General features: G+C 38.5%; 2 protein-coding genes and 1 pseudogene across 4 annotated transcripts; 2 read left to right on the top strand and 1 right to left on the bottom strand.

Annotated features, from left to right (window-relative positions):
- Window positions 1-1,348: 1,348 nt before the first annotated feature.
- On the top strand, window positions 1,349-2,660 carry LOC132178479 (stemmadenine O-acetyltransferase-like; annotated as a pseudogene).
- A 261-nt stretch (window positions 2,661-2,921) lies between these two features.
- Window positions 2,922-11,263, bottom strand: LOC132178478 (pentatricopeptide repeat-containing protein At3g04130, mitochondrial). 3 transcript variants are annotated; one of them, XM_059590907.2, is made up of 4 exons: window positions 9,410-11,263; window positions 8,689-9,050; window positions 8,129-8,331; window positions 2,922-3,391 (listed from the first exon to the last, which is right to left on the bottom strand). In XM_059590907.2, the coding sequence occupies exon 1, from the start codon at window positions 10,903-10,905 to the stop codon at window positions 9,436-9,438; it is 1,470 nt and encodes a 489-aa protein (XP_059446890.1). In that variant the 5' UTR covers window positions 10,906-11,263; the 3' UTR covers window positions 2,922-3,391; window positions 8,129-8,331; window positions 8,689-9,050; window positions 9,410-9,435. The 3 variants fall into 3 exon arrangements, with proteins under 3 accessions (XP_059446890.1, XP_088372035.1, XP_088372036.1); XM_088515909.1 differs by lacking the exon at window positions 8,129-8,331; XM_088515910.1 differs by lacking the exon at window positions 8,129-8,331 and having other exon boundaries at window positions 8,915-9,050.
- Window positions 11,264-14,680: 3,417 nt separating this feature from the next.
- On the top strand, window positions 14,681-17,921 carry LOC132179720 (uncharacterized). Its single transcript, XM_059592483.2, has 3 exons — window positions 14,681-14,795; window positions 15,426-15,475; window positions 15,624-17,921. Exon 3 carries the CDS (start codon window positions 15,628-15,630, stop codon window positions 17,725-17,727), a length of 2,100 nt encoding a protein of 699 aa, XP_059448466.2. The 5' UTR covers window positions 14,681-14,795; window positions 15,426-15,475; window positions 15,624-15,627; the 3' UTR covers window positions 17,728-17,921.
- The last annotated feature ends 9,418 nt before the right edge of the window (window positions 17,922-27,339 follow it).

Here is a 27,339-nt window from a genome sequence, read left to right as displayed (position 1 = left end):
TAGCTATTAATGAAGTAGGAGATATCAATCCTTCATTCAGAGATGTTTATGTATCTCCTGGACTTTCTAATAGTTTTATTTCAGTTGGCCAGTTATGAGGAACTTCGGGCTCTCCAGGACAATCATACATGAGACGTAGTTCCTTGCCCCTCTTATGTTAAAGCCATTGGTTGTAAATGGCTCGTTCAGTTGTGTTTCTTCATCTAGTTCTTGGTCCTTTATAGTCGTTCAAGCACGATAATTATTAAAAAAAAAGTGGGGGAAAATTTAAATATTTCAAGATGAATCTTGTTTCCCATACCGAGAAATTCAAACAAAAAGAAAATATATTTTGTTTAGGGATACAATTAAAGTTCTGAATAAAATATGTAGTTGGCTAGCTGGACCAGTTCTAGTTCTGCTCTCCATGTAGAGTCCCTGAAAAAGATTACTTTCGTGTGATGTGAGCAGCAATAATGTTAATTTTATTTCAATCTTCCTGAATTGAATCTATGACATGGAATAGCTTGTTTTTGCTTGGCAAGTTGATTATTTGTTGAAAAGAAGCAATCATGCATCCAGAGTCCTGTCAATTTATTAATTACGGCTTGATTTCTTTGTATAATTCAATCTCTCCCTACCATGTACGATTTTATTTTATTTTTATTTTTATATTTTATATATACAACACAGTTGTAGTTGTCATCATGGTCATCCTCATAGGCAGAAGCATCTCAATTCAATTTTCATTGCTATTTTGTTCATGCAATGAGATCGGAGACATGTATTTGACTCGCTCACAGGTTAATCATTCACGTAAGATAATTGTTTTTTTTTTAAAATTAATATAAAAATTTTCTTTGTATAATTCAATTTGTCCTACACATGTCCGTACACATAATATATATACTTTTTATTTTTTTTAAAAAAAAAAATTCTCGGTGTAGGGAAACAAGTAATATAAAATGAAAAGCTTATACAATGTAAGACAGATTGTATTAGAAATTGAACAAGAAGTACTTCTCTAAGATATAAATTTAATTAGAATCAAAGGCTTCATTGTAATCACTAATCAGATCTATACCTTAGCCCTCAATCCATTCATGTAATTTATTTCAAAACTTTATTAAAAATAAGATATAAAATTCTTTAAAGAATATCCTTCAGAATAAATGGATCTGACTCGGGTTTTCTTTTGTTCCTCTAAATCCCAAACCCTTCATCCTATCTTTATCTCAAAACCCATGTGGTGAACGACATTTTGCTGATCTATTTATAAAAGATGTCAAAACTTTCACAAATGATCAAAAGAGAAGGCCATAACTTGTATTATTGATTTGTGAACAAACCAAGAATTTGAAGAATAAAGATGAAGATTGAGATAATCTCCAAGGAGACCATCAGACCTTTCTTTCCAACTCCTCCCCACCTTAAAAGCTACAGACTCTTTGTTAGATCAACTAGCCCCTCCAATTTATGTGCCCATTCTTCTATTCTATTCTGCTGATGGATTTCCTGCCAGTGAGGATCATATCACGATGTACAATAGGCTTAAGAAATCTCTAGCAGAAACCCTAACCCACCCGCTTCGACCCTTTAGCAGGAAAGGTCAATAGAGATGCATCTGTGGAGCTTCATGATGAAGCTGTTATCTTTGTAAGAGCTCATGCAAGCATTCACCTCTCAAAGATTCTTGAAAACCCAGACTTGAATTCACTGAAACAGCTTCTCCCACTCAATCCCTACAAATTGAATGCTGATAAGCCGGTTCCGGTCACAGCGGTTCAACTTAATGTCCTCAGCTGCGGCAGAATTGGCGTTGGTGTGTGCATTTCACACAAGGTGGCCGACGGTGTAACACTAGCCACGTTTCTCAACGCTTGGACAGAAACCTCATGGGAGCCGGCGAAACTATCACTCCCTGTCTAACTTCAACCACCCTCTTTCCGCCTAAAGACGTGCATCACAAGATCACGCCGGTTGATTTGGTTGCGAAAGAGAAGACTCTGACGAAGAGGTTTGTGTTTGATGTAACCAGTTTAGCTACACTGAAAGCCAAAGCAGCTGCCAAAGGCTCGTGCGTTGACGACCCTACTTGTGTTGAAGCCGTAACAGCTCTTATAAGTATGTCTGCCAAAAATGCCAGAAGAGGAAAGTCACTGCAAGGAAGGTCATCAATGGTGATAACCCATGTAGTGAACTTAAGAGCACGAACCGTTCCACCGTTGCCGGGGCATGCTTTTGGGAATATTTGGCAGCTTACCATTGCACCAATTGTTGAGGTGGAAAACAAGACACAGTGGCAAGATTTGGTGGTTCAGCTGAGGAGAGCAATCGGGAAAATTGATGACAATTATGTGAAGAAGCTCCAAGGTGAAGATGGATTACACCAGGCTAGTGAGTCTATGAAAGAAGTACTAGACATAGCGTCAAAAGGGAAGGTTGAGTTTTACACGTTTAGCAGTTGGGTTGGTTTTCCATTTTATGAAACTGATTTTGGATGGGGAAGGCCTATTTGGGTATGCATTAGTAATGTGCCCATCAAAAATGTTGTTATGTTGATGAGCACTAGATCTGGCAATGGAATAGAGGCATGGGTGACCTTGGGAGAAGAAGACATGGCTACATTTGAAAACGATCAAGAGTTACTCCAATTCGCTTTTCCTGTATCAAGCTCTTAGAATTTACACTGGTGGTTCTCTATGAAGTCTTGCTTCACCTTCAATGTTTCACTTTCAGTTCCTTCTTTGTTAAGTTTCTCACTTTATTTACCAACTTTTCCCCAAATTATTCTGAATAATGCTATGATACTACTCGGTATTAAAAATCATCCACATCCAGTTTTGCGGGAAAGAGAGAGAGAGAGAGAGAAGACACGTTTGCTGTAATGGCAAACCAAAAGAGTATGCATGAATTTTTCCAATTAATATTGTTGAAATATATCAGCATCTACATAAACAAGAACTCACGCTGATGGAAAGTGTTCTATAAGATCAATCAATAAATATATATTATATATTACATGCACATACAGAAATGAAATTGACTAGTTCGATAAGTATCTCGGAACTCAGTAAAATGAAGTCCAACTGTGTAAATTACCTTTGATCTGTAACTTCATCTCGAACAATTTAAATATCAACTATGATAAAGCAGGTCTGCGTATTGCAAAAGTGGAGTGGAGCCTTTTAACTTAAATTTGCAGTGTAACCCGCATACAGAATCTGGTGCGAATTCCATAACTATGTATGGACTCCAGTGCTGTATAGAGGTGTCAGGTGTTTAGACCACAATCCATGAGCATCCAATATCTTCAAGCACATTAAACATTAATGCTCCAACACCGATTGATAGAATGTAGACCGTAGCACTGGCTCGACGATGTTTGGCTCGGTCTCGGAACAAGGGCCACCTGTAAAAACAAGTATTCAGTTAAAATATTCAAATCTTTAGGAAACACGTAGGATGCATAATCATCATTGACAGGTATGGAAGTCCCAAATCAGAAACTCGTCATAAAACTTGAAGCACAAGAGAGCTCTTACCCAACATCTGCCAGTATACTAAAAGCGTGTGGAAATTTTGACCTTTGATCGAGTAAAGCAACCTTAAAATGAAAAAGGGAACAAACTTGCATGCAACCATTATGGGATACTCTCCCACCATAAAGAATGGGAAACAATTAATACATAGAAGCACATATATTAGTGACAAACTAATGCTACCCTAGTTGGGCCAACAGGTAATACATGCACAGCCACATTTGATCAGTACACAGGGAGCCACCAGTTAATAATACGATGAAAGAGCATTGTAGCACTTGATCGTCCAATATTCCCAAACAAGGGATAGTGCGACACCGAATGCACCAAAGGAAATTATCATACAACCATCTGATCAAAAACTATTTGGCTAAGTTTTGATAGATGTATTATGTCCAACTCAAACATATGCATCCATGCATCGAAATAAATTTTGATGGCAATTACAAGCTCTTTCCTTGAACATGCCCCAATGACTAAGATGTCCTATTAATAATAAAATGGAATTAGGTGAATTCATTCGACCTAATTTTAGAACTTAACTTAATATACTACTAAATTATATTAAGCTCTTCAATAATATTTAAAAAGTCGTAATTAGTGCACAACTCTCACTCATAGCTGATTCCACGACAGCCAGAGCTATTATCAATTAAACAAGAAGTATGAATCTAAGTTTTGATCTTTTAGCACATGCATACTGATTTTGATTCACAATTATTGTTTATGAAGGAATGACTAGGGTTATCAAATGATTTGAAGAAAAGAATTACTCTTTAGTCTTTATACTTGGTTCACATTCACGGAAGATACCTAATAAATAATGAGTTAAAAACATGCTGTCTAATAGAAGATTAATACTCCTCATTCATTATCATTGAATCACTTATTAACAAACTAATCAATACCACCAATAAGAACAACAATGACCACCTTCAATACGATGATAGAATGCGATCACCAGATTCACCACCCCACTGTCAGTCAACTACTGCATCCACTATACCACCATTGCCACCACCATAACACCAAAAACACACCTTCGCCACTATCATTGCATTGCCATCCAAAAGCATTTACACATTTTCTAGTATTTGACCTCAAAGCATTTTAGAATAGCATTTCAATCCCTATTTTTATTAGGAAATTTTATCATACCCCTAGCCATACCCCAACCGTATCTCATCCTTGTCCCAGCTTTATCGTCAAAGTATCATGTTGTGTCCCAAAGCATCTGAAATAAAAATTCTTGTTCATGTATCTAACAATTTTACAATCCTATTGCCTGTGATTTTCATGGCCGAACTGACAAGTGTCTTCTGCGAATTACCCCCACAACCAACCAACCGCATCAGGACAGTCGAACCACAGAAATAGAGACAGTAGTCAATCGGTTTGTCAGGATAGTGGAGGGGTAGTAATGGTCAGGAATGCAAGATTATGCACCCCACCATCAAATCAGGGGATATCTTGCATCCCACCACCAAACTAGGCAGCAGGTTTTGGTCAGGTCGGTGGATATTGACTTATGAAACCCTAAACCCGACAGCCAACTCAAACCCTGTTGGAAACACATTTTCATTACTAATCACCACCCGACCAATGGTGGAAAATGACCATTGCATGTTTCGGATGGTTTTTCGGGTCAAGTCCCAAGGGGGGTGGTTGGGTATTTTGCCAACCCCTAGCTGCACCGCCATCACACTACAATCTCTTTCTGCCTCCATTTTAATTTTAATGTAAAACCTAAGAGTTTTACAAATTAAGGCAGACCACCTGCCTTGTCCAACCAATGACAGACACCAAATAACACTAAAATTCAAGTCCCGTCTCATCACTACTGATCATAAAATTCTTTTCTTTAAATTTACATTGCTGTAGGACCTCCAATTAACTACAACCATATGCATTAAGCTGCAAGCTCAATATTGGTTTGCTTATGAAGAACCATTTCAATCATTTTTTTCCTACTGGCAACAAAGAACCAGAAGTTTTCAATCATTTACACAATGTTCGGTGCAGCACATGCTGAACAATTCAGTTAGGCTTCAAAACTTAGAATTAGACAACAAAATTTGTCAAAGAATAGAATAGAAGTGTCAGCAAAAGCAATTTACACATCTGATAAAAAGAAGACCAAGCATAAATCCGAACCTAATAAGTTATATTTGATAATAATAAATGAGCAACCACAGCAATCTCATTATATGCAACCTGTCATATTAGCCACCCATAAAGTGGAAGATCAGACAGGTTCATATTAGCCCATCAGTCACTTCCACAGGGCAGAGCCGACTGGAAGAACATGTTGCACATCCAGCAACCCTTCAAGCAGTTAGCCCTAAATTTCCCAATGAACAGCAGGCGACATTTGTTTCCATTCAATGTTGTTTATACAAAATTTTCTTTTCTGACTAAAAGTGCATTAAAGAAAATTAATTACACAGAAAATTCAATAACATATGTAGGTTTTAGCTTACCACCATTAACAGTTAGCACTGAAAACATAAGCAACTCAAAATCATACTAGCTACATGCCCTGAGAAAAGCAAGGAATTTTAAAATGTTTCCAAGCACCACAATCAGATGTTAAATCTTGACAGATATATGAATTGTTTGACAAGTGTTGTAAAAACATCACAGTAACAAATTCCGCACAGTTCACAAGAATGAAACAATGTTTATGGGAACTGGACTTTCTAAAAGGCTAAATACTCCATATTGAACGCAAACAACTAGTACCTTTTGTGGCCTCTTAAATATTTTTCTTTAACATACTTCTACATTTTCCTTTTGTTGGAATCCTTTTTTAGGCTACCCTGTTTAGACTTGACAGATGTAACTACTGAAGAGTCGTAATCAATCACAAGAAAGCAAAAGAATTGCCATGATGAAAAGATATGATAAATCCTCGAAGCAGTCACAAAAACAATGCTGCTTTCACACTAGTGCCATTGGAGGCATCATGACTGCTACTAGCATATGGATAAACAATCCTCTATTACAAAACTACAGATGAAGCCCCACATATTCCAAGGAAGTCCCATCGTGGGGAGAAATTCATGGAGATATCAACCCAAAATTTGGAGAAATTCTATTTTATGGATGGACAATGACCCTAGCCAAATAAGCTCTCAATTAGTCTAACGTTTTGAGAAGTGTTACACTTTCCAAATTGTTTCTCCAAATATGGTCCCTAAATGATGTGTCACAATCTCATAATAATAGATTACATAGGATTATGACACATCATTTGGAAACCATATTTTGGAGAAAAAAATTTTTGGAAAGTGTAGCATTTCTCTAGGACAAAATATATGATTCTATTACATACTCAAACTCCAATAAGACTAGTTTGAGCTAAATCTAGCATTGACTAAGTAGCTCTTTTCATCAACATTATTGGAAATTGATTAGCACATATTAATACCATGCATGATTTGAACTTTAACTTATCAATAACATCAAGCAAGTGTAATCTATGTATTACCTTTATCAAAGCAAACAAGGCAGAATCAATAGCATGTATGATCTTAACAAAAAACCAATTTGCATACGCCTAAAACTAATGACCCACCAGCTCAGAAAAGAAAGTGACACAAAGATATTTGGAAAATAACAACAATCTTAGGTTTCATACTGATAGCCCTTGTGTTTGTCAATGGGAAATGGAAATAAGTACAATAAAATCAACCAGGGTTAAGTACCAGCAAGCAAAAAAGCTAACTTTACAGGTTTTATTAGAATGGTGGCCACAAGACACCCTTCTTCTCACTTAGAAAGAGACTAATTACCATTTACTCAAAATAACTAGAGCATGTTTCCAGATTCAAACTACAGTTACTACAGAAAAGAACCAGAAAAATAGCAAGTGGGAATAATAATACTTTCAAATAAGCTTCAACATAAGAAGTGTGAGCTGAATTAGATTAACATCAAAATTTGTATGGCTCATTACCTGAAAATGTGTACTTAAGCAACCGAAGAGTTGGCGGAACAAGGTTACCATACATTGTTGAAATGTCCACAGCCCAAAGCACGGCACTTTTTTTTATTTCTTTCTAGATCATAAGTTTGGTATTGGCAAATTCAGTGTTAAAACATTTTTGGGTGTAAGTTTCAACATATCCTGTATCAATTGGACTCTTGGCTATTACTGGTGTTCCAACCACATTTTGTAATGATGTTCCCATTCAAGGGAACAAAAGATTTCTCACTGTTAAAGACTGACAAATATGGCCTTTTAATGGGAAATTCTCAATTTTTGTTTGTAGATCTTACTGAGTCACTGACTATATTTGGCTGTAATTCTTTAGGGACTCGACTCCTATATATACTACCTGCATACTCAGGATTCTCCTTTTATTACAAAGATTTTCATGTTACTCACAAAATATATATATATATATTATTAGGTTCTTTCTCATAAGAATATGGAATGCAGGTCCCTACCAAAATGATAATTGTTAACTTTTTCTAAAGCAACTTTTTAAATATCAGAAAGTAGCAAATAACAATAAATTAGCTCCCTAATTTAATGGTTGTAGTGTCTAAATCAAATTCAGGTTTAATAATGACTAAACAATAGATGTTATGGCTAGACATACCAGTCCTCTAATGGAGGTGTAATGTCTCCCTGACTGCACCATAGAAATCATTCCTGCTACTTTTCAAATGAAACCATACACCCAAGAGTATTCCATTGAGAGAAAGCACCATCTTTGTGGCTTTAACCCTTTCATTCTCAATCAGAGAAACAGAAACCACTCCGCACAAAAGCTTCTTACCTTCCTTTTTGCTACTTGGAAACCTTTAGAGAAGAGAATTTATCATGTTCTTTCCTGGAGAGCATAAACACCACTAAGCAGGAAAAAGTTAAAAACCATAACCAACAGTGATGCGTTGGGGAGCAGGAATACCATTGTCTAAAGGCAAGCGAGATGATAGGAACTCAAGGAAGTTAAGTGTGCAAAATTGCATGAATAAAATTTGGAAGACATCAATAGGTTCCGCAACAGCAGCTCAGAAAAATTGGTACCATACAGACAACCCCCCCCCCCAAAAAAAAAAAAAAAAAAGGAAAGAAACTGAAACCATTTTCTGCACCCATAACATTCAGAATTGATGAACTTATATCAGGATAAACAAATAGGAGAATGTTCCTTACAGTCTAATGATGATCATTTGTGATTCCAATTAAGATGGTTTGCAGAATCCTCAATTAGTTATACGCAGATGCATTTAAAATTCTCCACGAGGAAAAAAAAAACCTCGCTTTTCCTTCCCAGTCCATCAAATGCAAGTTGTTTATCAAGTAGGTGACATGGGAAAGCATGAACTTAATATGTCCCACAATTGACAGTCTTCGTGTGCAGCCTGGTGAGTATTGATACCTTTCGTACATGAATATTCCCAATCCCTCCAAAGCTCTTATTTGGATTACTGCTGGTGATTGCAGATGTCCTGTGGCCTTGCCTGCTTTGTTGTATGCCTTTGATGATACAACACTAAAATGCCAATTCTCTTTGCCTGCAACATAAGAAGAAATGCTTAGATTTGCATGAATGATATAAATACAGCATTTTTATAACACACAAATTTAAAATTGATAACAAGTTAGCAACGATGTATTTTTAGACAGCATGATTTGACCAATTCTGACACACAAGTGTAAAGCCAAGCAATTACAGGTGTGGCAAGCACTTTTTGATGTGAAGCAGATGACCAAGAATGATTTTTAGATTTCAAATTAATTTAAACTTCGAAGCTGCTTCAGCCTTGCACATCAGATATTAGCAAATTAAGAGTATAGCTAGCGTTGTGTTGTAGGACAAGGAAGTAGATATGTTATGTTCTCTCAGAAGGAGCATTAAGAATAACTTGTTCACCTTGACATGCTTGTTACTCGAACAACTTATAACTTTTTCATCAAACCTTCAATCCTTTCAGCAGCATCATACATATTCTTCTGTTTGACTTCATCCAATAGCAAACGATATGTCTGATATCTAGGAGAGATCCCTTGACCAATCATCTCCTCAAAGAGTGAGTAAGCCCGCTCACATTTATTTGCTTGGCAAAGCCCATGAATAAGAAGTGCATAGGTTGATATATCAAGACAAAGGTGATGCTTATTGACCATGTCATCCAATAATTTACTCAAAAAACTGTCCGTATTCCCAGTTTTAGGGCACACCTTGAGCAACGGGTAGTATGTCTGAACATCAGGCTTACAAAGGCCTGATTTTTCCATGTACCTGAGGACATTCAAGGCTTTTTGTTCCTGACCATGATGGCAAAACATAGCAATCATTGAATTACAGGTTGACGTATTTGGGCTAACCCCAGTGTTGTGCATCTCCACCTCAAAAATACGTACAGCCTTCTCTACACGGCCAGCTCTCCCGAGAGTATGGATCAATGCATTGTAGAAGAGCGTATCAGGTTTACACCCAACTGATCTCATTCTGTCGACAATATGCAACGCTTCCTCGAACTCCTCTGACTTTGTCAGTGAACACATAATAGTGGTGAAAGTAACAATATTCGGTGGGCAACCCTGAGCTTGCATTTCATCAAGCAGCTCATAGGCCTTAGAAAATTTAGATTGCCGGGAATAGAACTGAATGATTGTTGAGTAGCTAATGACACAAGGGAGACACCCGTTTCCCCTCATCTCTTGTATCGTCCAATGTGCCTCATCAACCCGATTCATTTTGCACCAACCATGAATGAAAATGTTAAACGTGTGAGCATTCGGTGAAATATGTGGCTTGAGCACCAAGAACACCTCGCGCGCCTGCTCAACCTTGTTCTCTTTGCAAAGGGTGTCGAGCAACAAGTTCATAGACTCTGTATTCTTGTCCAACCCCAAAGTTCCCAACTCATCAAACGTCGTCACAGCCTCTTCCCACTGCCCTGCACCAGCAAACCTCCTCATCACCTTCACTACAGTGCTAAGCCCGACGAGCTGACACTGACCCATTTCTTCCAGAACAGCTTTCATCTTACCCGTGTGCTTCATTTTCCCCAATATGTCCACCAACATATCATATGCTTCTTGTGTGTGTCTATAACCCGACCGCGACTCTGCCCATCTGAACACACCCAATGCAGACTTCCAATCATCCTTAAACCTATGAAGCAACTTATCAACAAGGTCAGAGGACAACTCTATGCAATTACATGCTTGATCATTCAAGAGCGACCGAACAATTTCATCTTCGCTGATTCCAACAGGAATTTTAGCGATGACAATGTCTAGATCGGACAATGTTTTCGACTCCAACGGAGCAAAAAGACATGAATAAAGAGCGCGAGACGATATCGTTGGACCGACAAGGTTATGAATGTGTTTAGCGAATTTCTCAACATGGAAGATCATGGAGATGTTCCGTCCAAATGAATTCTTGAGGGTGAAATTTTATCAGAAATACTTTGAAATTCCAAAAACCTGAATAAGGCGTTTAGACTGTTTAGTTGAAGGTCTTTTGTGTTGAACACGTCTTTTGGTCTCTAGGCTGATCGCGGATATGGTGTTGGTTGTAGTTTAAATCATTTAAATATAACTGTTGTAAAGGTGGGCGCGGGCCGGGTATTGGCCATTTCGGGCATCCGGCCCACAACATATGGGTTTTGAAATTCTAACCCATCACTCAGCTATAGCGAATTTTATCCGTCGGGTATCGGGTTTGCGGGGCAGGTGAGAACGAGGCTGGTAGTGCGGGTTTGGCGGGGGCGGGTTCCGGAGAGACAGAGAGAGAGAGAGAGAGAGAGCATGAGTTGAAGAGAAAGCAAAAGAGAGGGAAACAAAGAGAACGAGAGTGAAACAAAGAGATGGGTAAATAGAGAGAGAATGAAAGAGATTAACCTAGATGTTGGCTGATCGGAGCTTCGATGAATGCTAAGCACGGTTGCGTGAGAAACTGAGAGCATGAGTTTGAGAGGAGATGAGACCATGAGTCTGAGAAGATGCGATTGGGGTTATTAGGGTTATAGTAAATTCAAGCGGGGCAGGCGGGTATCCGGATTTTTTAAAAAACAAACCGAGACCCGCCCCGCCCCGTATGGGTATTCAAAAATTAAACCCGGGACCCACGTTTTAATAACGGCAAATTGGCGGGTCGGATGAGTATTGCAGGTGGGTCGGGTATATGCCCACCCCTTTAATATACATGCAAGTGGTAACACAACCCATGTACATCACAAAATAGAACTTTTGGACTAATCTGTTTGAGAAATGTTATGGGTACTAATTCTTTTACTAACTACTAACATTATAAGTCCTCAAGGGGTAACTCAATCGGTTGTAAACCACGCCCCATGAAGCGGATGTTACTAGTTCGAATCCCTCCTCCCAATTCCCTTATGTGGACATGTCAAAAAAAAAATAACATGATGAGGAGCTTATTTATTGGTATTTGTAGCATTTTTCTTTATTTATTGTTTTGAACATCTCCAATGAATAACCTTCACAACATGTTAATACACATATATTAGTAAAAGAGTTAGTACCCCTAACATTTCTCAATTTGTTTATTAGGGGGCTAGAAAATGCCACTTGAGCCAAAGGCAGTTGGCAAAGGTGGCGGTTTAGAAAAAGATATTATCATGCATTTGCTTTAAATTTTTAATGACTTCTAAACCTTGTGCAATCCTATATATATATATATATATATATATATATATATATATATATATATATATATATATATAATTTTTTTTTTTTTGAGAAATTAGCTGTCCCGGGGATGGTTGCACAAGACTAATATGGATTTTGACTTACAAAATGAACTTACCCACACCAGAATATAACACCCCCTGCTCTTAAAATAAAACCATCGCTACAAAATGAAATCTAAAAACCCACCGGCTCTCTAACAAAAAACCCCTGCCCACCGGCTGCCCACCGCCCAGCAGGCCGTTCCCCAGAACAGCAAGCCATTCCTCTGCACCCACGCCCAGGTCGATCCCACGTCTAGTCGGCTGCCCACCACCCAGCAGCCCACTGTTGGAAGTCAAAATAGCCTGAAATCGCTTGAAATTGGCTTCGAAATCGCCTGGAATCAACTTCGAAAATCCAACACCTCCCAGCAGGCCGAATCCCCGTCGATTCGGCTTCCCACCGCCTAGCACCAGCAGGCTGCCCAGCCCACCAGCCTGAAATCGCTTGTTTGATCCCCTGTTGGAACGCTCTTGCCTGAAATCGCTTCTCAGATTTTTTTTTTTTTTTTTTTTTTTGGTTATTTAGTTGCTTTTACATCAACTTGTAGTGCATGTGATGGAATTTGTATAGTTGCAGTGGATTGATTTGTTCAGTGATTATAGGTAGCAAATTCACAGATTTCTCATATTTTTAGTCTCTCTTTTTTTGGGTTATTTTGTTGTTTTTACATCAATTTGTGATGCAAAAATGTGATGAATTTGTATAGTTGCAGTGGATTGATGTTGGCTTTGCAGTGGGTTGATTTGTTCAGTGGATGAACTTGCATTGATGTTGGCTTTGTAGTGGATTGATTTGTGGATGAATTTGCAGCGGATGAATTTGTATGTAATTTGAAAGAAATTGCAATTGCAAAATTGCCAAAAATGTAATTGACACAGTATAGCCAAAAATTTGGAGGAATGATTTTTTCTAATTCCCTCAGCCGGAGCAGCGGTGGTGAACCGTCGGAGTAGCCTGGCGGCTTGGGCTTGGTGGAGTTGGGCGTGGGCAGAACTGGGTGGCTGGTCGATGCAAAGCTGGGCGGCGTGGGCTTCGCGGGAGGTGGTGGCGTCTCTGCCGGGGAGGGGGCGGCGTGAAACCAAGCTTCTCGGGTGAAGTTTGCTGTTTGGGTTTTTTTTTTTTTTTTTTTTTTTTTGAGTAGAAGCTGTTTGGGTTATTATCCTGTGAAGCCAAGCTTATTTTGTATGTTGAAATAATATGAGGTGGCAGCATTTGAGTGGAAGGCAAAAAATATGAGTTTTCTGCGTTGACCGTATAGCAGCAGCACTCATAGAAAACTCCGGGACAAATATTTTCATTCTCTCTCTCTCTCTCTCTCTCTCTCTCTCAGGAACAAAGCTTCATTTTCCCTATTAATATAAAATAAACGAAATACCAACAACCCATTTGAAATAGAGAATAACCTTTTTCAATTTGAGAACGAAATTAAAACGTAATAGACAAAGCAGAAAGTGAAAGATGTGGAAATGAAATCAAAATGAAATGGCTTTCTTACTTTGCCTTGGTTTTTCAACCTCGTGAAAGCCTCAGAGAGCCCAAGGGTCTCAAGAGGCCCCAGGCATCATGGCGTGGTGGAGGCTGTCTGGTGCACTTGAAGGCGATGTTGAAGTCTGCGCTGTTGAGCTTAACGGCAGTGCCAATGGGCCGGGTCGGTGAGGGTTTCAGGCGTGGAAGAGCTGGTCATCGCACGGTGGGGAAGGCCGGCGGTGGTGGAGGTCGTCGCACAGGAGTGAGGGACGGGGATTTTTTTTTTTTGGGGGGGGGGGGGAATTTGGGGATGGGAGTGGAATCTAAGGCTATGTTTGGCAACAGGCCGGGCCAGCACTGTAGCTGGAACGACACTGTTCCAGCTACAGTGCTAGCAGCAAAAATTGACTTTTTGCTTCTTCTTTTTTTAAGTAAAATATTAAAAAAAAAAGAAAAAATGAGGAGAAAGGGGTGGCTGGCTTTTTTTTAAAAAAAAAAAAAAAAAATTAAGCAAAAAGTCAATTTTTGTTGCTGGTACTGTAGTTGGAACAGTGCCGTTCCAGCTACCGTGCCGACCCGACCTCTTGCCAAAGATAGTCTATGCCAAAGATAGTCTAAACGATTTTTGTGGGGGCGGGGGGTGTATTTCAGTATTTATTTTGTCTTGCGCACGGATTTCAAAAAATTGACGGTTTTCCATTTTTTTTTAAAAAAAAAATAAAGTGACATATGCCACGTCACCAGCTCTGCATTTACTAGATCTTTAGATAGATCTTTACCGTACACGCAAGATGTAAGCGTTACACGGTTAAGCGTCTGACTGACAGAATACTGAAGCAAAAAAGTAATCCACGTGAAGCCTCTGAACAACTTACCGTCTGACAGTAAAAAAAAAAAAAAAAAAAAACGAAAAGACGTGTCCCCTAACATTTCTCTTAAATTAATATTAACCTAGACGTATCCCCCACCTCAGCACATCTTTGTAGCAGCCGCCCGGAGATTTCCCTCCGGACTCCGAACTGTCGACTTTTTCTTTACCACGGTAGAGCCTCACTATATTGGTTTGCTGCGAGAATTGCCTGGTAAAATTTCTTCTTTTCTTCATATAACATCAACTTTTTGTATTGTATTGTCGTCACTTTTCTTTTCATTGGTTTCAAATTTGTTTGGGACATCAGTTTGTTTGCTGATGTTTCGAGATATGTTAAGCGTTTCTGCTTTGGTTGCTAATCTCTTTGCAGACCACAACAAGAAAGATCCGAACTTTTGTTGCTAAAGTTATAAAAAATAAAAATAAAAAATTGTGGGAAGTCTAGGAGAATAAAATTTTTGAAATTGGCCAGCAGTTATATGGTATTTTCCCTTTGTTCTGATTTAAGTGTATAAATTTCTTTGCTGGTATTTGATTATGTGGTTGCAAGATGTTCTGATTCTCAATTCGTTACCTAAGCTGTGCAAGCAGGATTCTCTGTCTCTCAGACGTTTATGAGGTGTAGGCTGTAGCTGATTGACATATAAAAAAGGTTGAGAATTTGTTGGTTTGAGTGTTCATGGGCGATCATTATAAATTCTCCCATGTTACTTAGCCGAAGAAGGATGTTTAGTATGGGAAGGGATTCATTCTTGTTATTTTCCTCGGTCTTTTTTTTTTTGGTTGCGGTCGGCTTTTGGTTATAACCCCTGAATCTGATATTTGGTACCTTTTGGAGCAGGTGGATCGCTGTTGTAACCTTAGAATCAAGCCTGTAGTGAATTCCACCTGGTATTTTGGATCCCTTCCTCTTTCTCTCTAAAGCTATTCAATCAGAATTTTGCCATCGTTGGAATTGTTCATACTTTTTATAGACTAGCATTTTCCTTCTCCTTCGTATCCAATTCTTTGAAACTTACACCGGGTCTTTGTGGTGTAGTAATATGAGTGGCCTTGGATTTCAACTCTTTCGCTTGTCCATTAGAAGGAATCGGACTGGAGCTTCTACAGCCGGTTGGAATATTGGTTTAAGATATATTTGTTGTGACCCATCAATGGGGCGGCGCACGAAAGAAGTAGGCCTTTCTCCATTTCGGCTACTTGGGCCTCCAGAAGTCCCTCCTGTGAATTCATATCCAGATTATACTCAAGACCCTATCCGTGATAGACTCAACAACCGGAGAAAGCCGTACATACAGTCCTGGGGTTGCCCCTTCCTGAGCGATCCGTTCATATACTGGGGTTCTATCCCCAACCTGAGCGAGCCGTACAGACACCCGGGTCCAGAAGAAGGAAGTCCGTGTCTATTTTTTTTTAGAAGCTTTATATATAAGCAAAGCACTTATATTCTACGCAGGAAAGATGGTTCAACAGATGTTCTGCAACACTTCTTGAAGTTGTCCTGGAGTCACTGTCCCCAAACCACTCTCAAACTCATTTGCCTCTTGAGGAGGACCGGTCTTTTTAGTAAACAAAGCAGAGAGGATTTCTACACAGCAGCTATATGGCTCCACCGATACCACTCTGAAACATTAGCATACAACGTGGGGGCATTTGCCAAATTTGGGTGTTTAAAAGACTTGCTGGAAATTCTCTACCGGATTCTCAATGGGCTACAAGTTCGGCACATCCAAATTATGGGGAGGGATAAGGATAGGAACGAGCGACAGAAAGCAAAGATGATAGTGAAAAGACAGCTACTCCATATAATTAGGCTGAAGAAAATGAATTATAAGGAAATTCAGATAAGAACTAGAAAGCAACAAAAGAGATTGGTGGCAAAGATAATGAAGCCTAAAGTACTGCAGGAAGGGAGCGTCACACATTTGAGAAATGAGAAAAGAATTATGATGGCAAAGAAGGCCATTGAGAGGTACAACCATGATCCAAAATACCGTTACTTACACAACCAGATTGCCAATCTTTTTGCAAAGCTACTTAAGGCTGACCTCGAGTACTCGATTTCTGGGCAGATGGAAAAAATCAGTCTGGCTTCAAAATGGTGCCCTTCTCTTGACTCATCTTATGATCGTTCAACTTTATTTTGTGAGAGTGTTGCAAGGAAGCTTTTTCCATATGATTCTTGTCCTGAGTACAGAGAGCTTGATGAGGCCCATTATGCTTATAGAATTCGAAATCGATTACAAAAAGAAGTCTTGGTCCCGCTACGCAGAGCTCTAGGCTTGCCAGAAATTTACATGAGTGCCCGTCAGTGGAACTTGCTTCAATATGATCGGATTGCATCTAATGCCATGAAAACTTACAAGAGATTGTTCTATAAACACGATCACAATGGGATTTTGCAGCACAATGTGCCAAAAACAAGTACCAAAGAATTGTACCCTCATGAGATATTATGGCTCTTAGGTTGTCATAGTGGTCATGAAGTTGCTGACCTGCAATGGAAAAGAATGATAGATACCTACTTTAGCAAAGGAAAGTTTGTAAACTGCATTTCAGTAGTTGATGCTACCCTATTTTGCAAGGGAATTGATTGTACGGAAAGATTTTGCCTAGCATTTCCGCTGATGACATCTGAACTCTGTGCAAGCCCATGGAGGGGAAAGGTCTTGACATACAGTAACAATCCTGCGTTTGTGAACATTGAAGGAGATGATCTTGCATCAAGGATAAGTTTTTTGAGTTCTCTACCAAAGGGTAAATGCCCGAAGGTCGTACAGTTGTTGGATAAAATTTTGGAAACTGCAATAGATTTGAAATTGAGTAAAGAGAATATGATTAAAAGGATTTTCGTCTTTGATCATTGGGGTTATTGTTTTAGCGGTTGGGTGGAGATTTATGAGAGAATGCGTGAAAAGTATGAAAGGAATGGGTATGTGATGCCAAAGTTTGTGCATTGGAGGCATCAAGATCTGTCGCGTGACTTCTATTTCTCGGTTAAGGGTGACTTAACAGAAATAAGGGCACCAAAGACAAGTTTTAGAAATTTCTTGGAGAACAACGGGACCTTGATCAGTCCAATGGTTGTGATGGAATCGAAGATATACAGTGAAGATTACTTGAAACTTGTGGTGCGTGATTAAGTTTTTGTTATTTTCTTTATGATAAACCTTTTGCTTAAGGTATTATGGTTACGTTTGTGTGAGCAGGTAATAGGTAGTACTGCTAATGGTTTAGTCTCGCATAACCGTCATTGATAGAAGAACTCTTTACGTGCATTTATTCTTAGTTGAGTAGACTACATAAAAATATCGAAGGCCGACTATTTATGATTTGATTTTTACGTCCATTTTTTTCTTAGTTCATTTAAAGAGAATTTCTGGTGAACTAGCTATTTTTCAGCTAAAATACAATTAGAAAGCTACTTTTTTAAAGCGCCTCACAATGAACTCTTTAAACATCTTTTACTCCAATATTCTCTCATCTTGGGTACGTTTTATTCTTATGAAAAATAGCCTTATGGGACATTCATTTTGGAGGACAGCAACAATTTCTAGTCTAATAGCCTGCCAAAATTTTAAAAAATGACTGATCATCATATAATACAGCAAGAAGCAAAATTAGCTAAAATATGAGCTTAAAAATAATGCTAACAGCCCTCTATGATCATCCAAAGCTATTCTTGGTTCTCAACATTTTTTGCTTGAAAATACTTCTCACCAGAGAAGCACGAATCCTCCTAAGCAAAAGTTTGATCATCATCCTCTTCTTTGGTTGGAGCTCTCCCCAACAGCTCTCTCTCACTGCCATGCCATGTACCCATTTCATTCACTTGGGTAATCAATTTCAAGAGTAAATAGGATCAAAGGTCTTAAGTTTTAACCTTAATTCTCTCAAATGACTCTCATTCAAATTAAATATTATATATGTTGGGTTTCATCTATTAAAAGAAAATTTGAGTCTACACGTGAGGGAAAGTGTTAAAATAATGATTAAGTGATTAAATTTATCAAAAAATCATGTCTCATCCTTAATAGGTCCTTTAAAAACCGATCGCTTTTGACTCTTCTCTTTCTCCGCCATTTTCTGCAATTGGTTTGCAAGCATACATTCATCGAATAGCACGGATTTGCTCACGTCCCCTTTCACCTTAGTTGGTACAACTTCAGTAGACACTTCAACCAAAATTTTGCCAACTTTGTCTTTTGATAATAAACCTTTTTTCCTTTTGATAATTCCTTGGCCTCCTCACAAGTGTCTCGAAACCCGATCATCCCAATCCCAATTGGCAACATGAAAGGACACATGACTAAAGGATACAACATGTTTGACAGGTTTTTCCCACCATCTGAGTGATAGCAGAGATCAGTCGTAGTGTGCTAGATAAGAATAGTTTGGTCGAATTCTACGTGCCCAGTGCTCCAACCGGACATTGAGGAGTACTCATGTCCATAATTAATTATGTTTTCATTCATTGATTTGCCTTATGGCATCTGCATCATTTTTTTATTTTTTATTTTTTATTTTTAAATGTAGAGAGGATTGCAATTTATTCTAAGAAAAAAGATTGCAACCATGCAATTATTACATAATAATATCTAAAATAAAAAACTTGCAATAGTATCTTGATTATGAAAAATATTATGATAATATATTATAAGAGAATATTTCCAGATCATAACATTATTCCTAAAAGGGAAATTATATATAAACTTCTTAGGTCAACGCGCTTTTATTAAAAACTCCTTAGGTGTTTTTTTTTCTCGAAAATTTAGTCCCTGAGTCAATCGAAAACTACAATAAATTTCCTACCGTCAAAAATTTTAACACCTGTTAGGGCTACTTAAAACTTCTCATTTTATCTGATTAAAAATATTAATTTTTTTATTAATTTAATTTAAAAAATTAAATCTTAAAAAAAAAATAAAAATTGAAGGGTGCCACCCCTGGCCACTCCCCCCCCTATGGGGTGGCAGCGAGCCACCCCAGGGGTTTGGCCACCCCCAGGTGGTTTGGGGTGGCTTAGGGTGGCCGCAAGCCACCCCATGGGTAGAGGGGTGGCCTGCGGGCCACCCCAAACAGCCAATGGGGTGGCCGCTAGCCACCCCAAACCACCTAAGGGGTGGCTCGAGCCACCCCAGGGGTGGTTTGGAGGTGGGCAAACGACCCCTGGTGTGACATCCAGTAGATTTTATAATTTAAAATATAATTAAATTACATCTTTGTTTATATTAATGCTTTTATAAGTAATATCTATTAAATAAACTATATGTAAATACATGAGATTATTTATTGGAGTGCCTTTTTTTTTTATATATAGAAATATCCACTAAGATTTTAAGTGAGATTTTTTTTATTCAAATTAGATATATGATAAATCTCCTAGATTATAGGAGGAGATAATTTTTTATCTTTCCCCAACTTAACGTGGGAATCCTTCCAATAGGATTTAATTTCCTTTTCTTTTTATATATATATATATATATTTTTTTTCCAAAACCACCATAGCCCCTAGAAAGGGGCAAAGCAGCGGGTATTCTCCTCTTTCTCTTGAACAGTTGGGTTGCATGCATAAGCTGTGGTTTAAACTGTTGACACCTAGACTGCCACTTGTACTCTCACCAGATTTCACGTTGCCATCTTTTCTCCTCTTAAGTTACCTATAAATAAACCCAGAACTTCTTCATTCTCCTCACACTCCGAAGCTTAGCACAGAAAGATAGTTCTTTCAAGTATTTTTTTTCTAGTTGGTAATGTCCTTTTCTCTTCTATATATATATCAGTAGTGTTTTTATTCTTTTTCTTTTCATTTCTTTTCTTTTCTTTTCCTTTTCTTTCTTCTACATGCTTTTCTCTCGGTCAGAATTCTCACTGTCACTCTGTCTTTGTTTCTGTTTTTTTTTTTTTTTTCCTTCTTTCTTCCTTCTTCCATGACAGCTTTAGCACCGTATTAACTAATCAGCTTTTCAAGGTAGAAATCGTCTCTCTTACCCATAAGATATTCTGTTATTTATTTATTATCTTCTTGGTTGAATCCTTATGAGCTGGAATTGTGATTTTGGGTGTTTTTTTTAGTGGGTTATCACAGATTCTTGATTGAAAAGGTGTTTAATGTTGTTATCATCTTCTGTATTGTTGGGGTTATAATCGCTGGGTTTCTGTTGGAAGGCAAAGCTCTAGTTTTGGGAGACTATTATTTCCATTTTTTGAACGTTCACTTGAACGATGAAATCAGAGTTTCAGTTTCAGTTGTAATGGTGTCTGTTTTGATTCAGTTTTGTACTTTTTAAATCTCATTTGACTTCACCGTCATATCAGATTATTTTAACAACTATTTATCACATGCAAATTTAAAAGTTTTGTTTTATTATCACAAGCCATGATTCATTATATATTATAAATAAATAAATATATATATGTAGCTTTTTGAATATATATATACACGTGTACATCATATTGGGAAGGAGATTGGATATCATTAGCTTGTAGAGGTTTTTTTAGCATTTTATTTGCAAGTGGAGTACCCCACATCTTTTCCCACTTCATCACCAACCTACCTGCAATTCACTCTATCGTGTGAAGGACCTTCCTGTCCACAAGGTCCCAGAAGAAGAGAGGTTCCTTGTAAAGCGGATCGAACCCAACCATAAGAGAGGTTTCTTATGTTTGAGGGAGACGATCGGCTGGATGAGGAAGATGGGACCGGCTACATAGAGAATATTAATCCTTCTTTAAAAAAAAATAAAAATAAATAAATACATACAAGGGCATTTTAGTAACTTACCTGTAACCAAATGACATCGTTTTGCAGTTTTCGTCCAGACTGACGGTTTTGACTAACGGAGTGGCCAAAATGCAACAGTTTGGTAGTTTGGGGGGCTACTTTATGACTTTTGGAACATCAAGGGGCTAAATCGAAAACAACTGGTAGTTTGGAGGACTTTTTTATATTTTCCCCTTATTTATAACTTCTAACCAAAAAATGCATCAAATAGATTTAATTGCTTCACCATAACATATTAGACCATCATCAATAATATAAGCAATAAAATCCATACCGAGATTCCTTTTCGTTCTAACTCACTTGCTTCTTCTCAATTCTTACACATCATCAACAATTTTATTAGAAGCACCAAAAAATATGAAATCTGGAAAAGAAGATTGATCTACCGCCCAGGCAGAATCAACACCAACAATATATAGGATGGACGCCTTTAAATATAAATGTTTACAAGGTATTCATGGAGGTCAGGAAAGACCCGAGCTTCAAGTGGCCAGGCAGGATGAAAGCTCTTCCCCAAAACCGCAGCACTCAGAAGTATTGCGAATATCACAATGATCATGGGCATTACATTGAAGATTGCATAGGTCTTCGATTCGAGATCGAAAAATTCCTACGAAATTGAAAGTTATTGAACTTCTTAGCCGAAGAGAAGGGCAAAGAAAAAGATCCTCGAGATACCCACCATAATCAAAATCTTGAAGAAGAAGCTCGGTCAGCATAAAGAGAAAGGGGCAGAGGATCTTCCCGAGGTTTTATGGGCATACCGCACCACCAAAAGAGCTCCAACTGAGGAAACCCCTTATGCTTTAGCCTACAAAACTGAGGCTGTCATCCCTGCCGAGATTGAGTCGGGAAGTTTTTAAGTGTGCACCTTCAACCCCGAATTCAACAGCAAGGGTCTGAAACTACATCTAGATTTGTTAAAAGAAAAACAAGATCAGGCTCAGATTACTATGGCAGCTTATTAGCGAAGGGTGGCTCGATATTTTAATCAACGAGTCAAACATCGTAGTTTTCAAGTCGGAGATCTGGTCTTGAAGAAGGTTACACTTGTCAACAGAGATGTAGTTGAGGGAAAGCTAGCTCCAAATTGGGAAGGGCCATACAAAGTAATCAAATGTGGCAAAGCAGGAGCATATAGGGGTGTAAACGAGCCGAGCTTGGGCGAGCTTTGGCTGTCCAGGCTCGGCTCGTTTATTTTTGGGCCAGGCTCGAGCTCGAGTCGAGCCTGACTTTGCTGTTCGAGCTCGGCTCGACAGGGTTGGAACCCTGTTTGAGCTCGAGCTCGGCTCGACAGTGTTGGAACCCTATTTGAGCTTGAGCTCGGCTCGACAGGGTTTGAACCCTATTCGAGCTCGAGCTCGAGCTCGACTTTTATTATTATTATTTTTTTTGTAATTTAAGCGTAACTTGAAGAAATCCACCCAATATTTTCTGGGCAACCAAACAAAATTGGTTCCAACCATAAAATTAGCCTAACTTTAAGAAATTCGCCCAATATTTTCTGGGCAACCAAACAAACACATCAAACAGCAAGAAATCTCACATTGACAAGGAATCTCGACCCACCTAAAATTGGTCCCAACCATAAAATTAGCCTAACTTTAAGAAATCCGCCCAATATTTTCTAGGCCACCAAACAAACACATCAAACAGCAAAACCCCAAACCACCCACCACCCAAGAAGAAACGGAGAAAAAATAACCCAAAAAGAAAAGAAAAACCCACAAATCTTATCACCTCCTCCGCCTCCGATCCGCGGCGTACTGCGAGAGTGAAACGACCTCCGAGAGTGGCGTGGACAGCGAGGTTGGCAACTGCAATTTCCTGGAAACCGGGCACGAGCCGTTCAGCTTCAGCCAGGCGTCGAGGTGTGTGGTTGCTGCGGTAGTGGTGGTGGTTGCTGTTGGGGGCATTGGGAGGTAGGAGCGGCAACAGAGAAAGGAGGCAAGGAGGCGAGAGGAGAGTCGAAAGAATGGAGAGATCTGATAGATTTAGGTTAAATTTGGGTTCTTTAATTTGCAACCGTTGGATTTGGAAAAATAATTAAATTTTAAATATTAACGGTTGGATTTGTTTTACCAAAAAGGTATCCCATGTGGCTGTCTCTACTTAGATCTGGTGTGCTTGTTTAATATGATCCATTGATCATATAAACGTTTTCAACATTTAATATTACTCGTCAGATTAGATCAAACAAGGCAAGCTTACGGTGTCTCTGTTACACCATATACATTCTTCTTAGTAAATGCTTGATAGTTGTCATCTATTAATATCATCCAACGGCTATTAGATCATCAAAACATTTTGGACAGCTACGATTACCCTTATATTCCATATATCAAATTCAAATTCAATTAAATTATTAAATTCAATAAAAAATTCAAAATTTAGGAATTATGAATAAAAATTGTGTTATGTAGTATTATTTAGGGAAGTTTGTTATTTTAATTTCAATAATTACAATTTTAAAAATTGTGTTTTTTTAATCGCGTATTTTTTTTCTTATTATTTTAGATTAAGTATTTTTTAAATCACAACGTAAAACGCTTTATGTCACACACTTACACACACTAATCACTATTATCATATTACATATAGTATTATTTAGTTAATATGTTAAAATGTTAATGCTTAACACGGGTCAATTATATAATGTCAATATTAATATATATTGTATCTTATATGTAAACATTTATATACTTTTATGGTTATATGGTTGTATCATTATCTAATTTATATGAGTAATGGTTATGGGTCAATGTTAATTGTTATAACTTATATACTTATATTATATGTTCTTAACTTCTTATTATCACGATTCATGATATATGATTTAAATTCAAATTGTTAAGTTTTTACTTACCGTAAATTGTTATTATAATGTATAAATTATAAGAAACATATTAGTTACTTAATTATTAATCATTTAATCTAATAGTAATACTCAAACTCTAAGTAATAAATTCATATGATCTAATGATCGTATACTCATACTTAAATTTTATGATCATATTATCTCACAATTAATATTAATATTATCTTAGATCTAAGATCATGTGATACATCATATATGTTTTATAAGAATAAAATATATAATTATAATGTATTGATTAAATAACACAATAACTTATGCAGATATACCATATGATTATATAATGATTAATGATTATGTGATATATACGATTCCAATTTTCAAAGTATAAACTATCTAATTATAATATTTGTATTAAATGACACAATAACTTGTGCGGTTGTACTATATGATTATATCGCATGATAAAATGATTAATGTACTTGTTTCGGTGCAATTTCGCTAAGGTACTTTTTCGAGGATGAAGTTCATAATCATGGCTAACCACGACGTTATCCTAATTTAAACCTTTACCCCAAGCTAACTATTCGACAAAACCTGGTCGAACCAATCACTCTACTAAGGCAAAGTGTTCAAATATTGCTTTTAAACAAAATATTCCCCCAAGCATGCACACTCGGTAATCCGCATAAAACTCAGTAAGGCATGCACTTCATCCACATATTCCAGAAAGTCAAGCAATTAGCAAACACACACATAAACGGACCAAAAATTCTACCCTTCATCAAGATTCCCATCGTTATGAATTCAAGTTCATAAACTATGGGAATCGAGGGGGTGTACATATATGGAGCATAAGTTATAAAGCTATCTCTGTCAAAAACATCTCTATTTTATTGTCAAAATTAAGCAATTAGTTACAAAAGGAGATATGTCATCTCAGTAGTTACATTTTGTAAAATCAAACAGGTGCATGGTCCCATTCCTCATTAGATATAGTTATGGACTTCTCTAAATTATCAGATGAAGATTCTTCAGCTTCAGGATGTTCGGCTGCAGTAGAAGACTCCCAAATCTAATACCGAGCAAATGGGTTGAAACCAAAAACTGAGATGCCTTCACAGTCGGGCATCTGCTCCCGACTGACCACAGCAATCTTCAAAATGGCCTCGTCGACTGGGGGAATATCTTTGGGTTTTATGGTATCAAGATCAACACCCTCGGGTGGATTTCTTGACCAGCTACAGAAAGTCTCGAAACCCGAGATAAAACCTATGCCCCAACCGTAGTCTCGACCCTAAGAAGCAAAGGAAAGCTGCTTATAGAAACTCCGAGCTTTATTCTTGTATCTAATCACTTGCTCTTTAGCTCGGGAAAATTTTCTCTTGAAATTCTCGGTCTTCTTCCTAGCAGCCTTAAGCTTCTTCTCGGCTGACTTTCGTTTTTTCCCAGCTACCAGGAGTTGCTCTTCAGCTACCTCAGCCCGAGTACTGAGGAACCGAGTGCCTCTGAGTTTCTTCAAGTTCCTCAAAAACTGAGTTAATACGAGACTCTGTAGCTCGGCATTGAAGTTCAGCATCGACGAGACTCTCCTTAAGTTGGGTAGCTCCATCCTCGAGAGTCGAGTAATCAGCTAGCAAACTTGCGTTTTTTGCTTTCTCAACAACTTGCTCAGATTCCAATTCTTGAGACCGAGAAACAACTCGAGCACGTTGAGCCTCAAAACTAGCAACCTGCTCACCCGAGAGAAGAAGCTCATTCCTTTGTTGAGATGATAGCTCCTGTAATCGTCTTATCTCAGCCTCGGCCTCTTCAAGCCACTTCTTGGTATTCTTGGTTTCCTGAGCCGAATCCTCAGCAGACCTTCTGAAGTGGAGGTAGTAGTTCAAACTGTGCATTGATCCCTACAAAAGAGAAAAAAAAAAAAAAAATTAAAATCACCCAATGTTATCTTTAAAAGGAGTAGGAAAACAAAGAGCAATTTACCTCCAACTGATGATATAACATGTGTTCCATCACTTCCTTCAGAAGCTGGGCTCTGACTTCTGACAAACTATTAGCCGCGATCAGATTTACCAAAGTAGCAAAGGGGTTTCCGAGCCAGTTGTCACCCAACCGAGTAAGAGGCTCCCCAAATGACCAAGTAATCGGATCAGGTGTGGGATCTCCTGAGGGACCAGTTGGCCGAGGAGTCTCGGTAGGAGTCCTCACAGGTTCATTTAGAAGATTATCTCTTGGCAGCTGAGATGAACCTTCGAGATTATCTGATTCCCCTTCAGCCTCATTAGCAGTGGTAATAATGTCTGCATCAGCTTGCTTGGGAACTTCACAAGCGCCGCCCACCACTTTAGCCGGTTCATGTGCGGTAGTTATAGGCTCTGGAATTGCTGGCACATTGCCAACAGGCTCGGTAGCCATGGGTTCCTCCATCACAGGGTCCTCGATAACCAAGGGCTCAGCAATCGCAGGTCCCTCGGCAGCCTGAGTTTCAGAAGCTGTAGTCTTGGTCTGTGCAATCTCAATGTGCATACACGAACTCCCTGCCTCAGCCTGGCTAGGATAAATCACTGCAAGCGGCGTTGTTATTGGCATGTTGGAGGCAAGCTCTCTAAAGATATCACCAACATCTACCGGATCCTCCGAAGAAGAATCAGAAGCGCTCTGATGCATGGCTTCAGTAGAAGTTGAAGGAAGGGGAATTGCCGAGATCGGATCGACTTCTAAAGCCTCGGAGGAAGAAAGTCCGGCCCTCACCAATGTATGAGAGGACGATCGAGGAGGTCGGTTGACAAGGTGGACATCTCGGGCTGATATGTCTTTTTCACCTAGAAATTCCCTGACACCCCTAAGGACCGAGGAATACGCTCGAACGTGAAAAGCAGGCAGTTCAACATCAGGAGTGATATCCGGTACCATCCCTGCTGCTTCAGGGACCGATTATGCCTCAGCCTCCTCGACCTCCAAGTTAACAATTGGCTGTGCTGCCTGCGAACTACACTCGGTTTTCTTTCTCTTATTCTTCTCCAAAGGGGGAACGTTCGGGTCTTCAGGCTCGTCAACAATCGCTAGAGAAACCTTTGCAGCAACTGGTGCCAAAGTTTTCTTCGAGAGAGCCCCTTCAGCTTTCCTCTTTCCTTTGCCTTTAGAAGGTTCCTC

The sequence above is a fragment of the Corylus avellana genome, chromosome 4, assembly GCF_965113065.1.
Source record: "Corylus avellana chromosome 4, dhCorAvel1.hap1.2, whole genome shotgun sequence".
NCBI lineage: Eukaryota > Viridiplantae > Streptophyta > Magnoliopsida > Fagales > Betulaceae > Corylus > Corylus avellana.
Note: the sequence above shows the minus strand (reverse complement) of the source record. Positions and strands in the feature narration are given on the sequence as shown.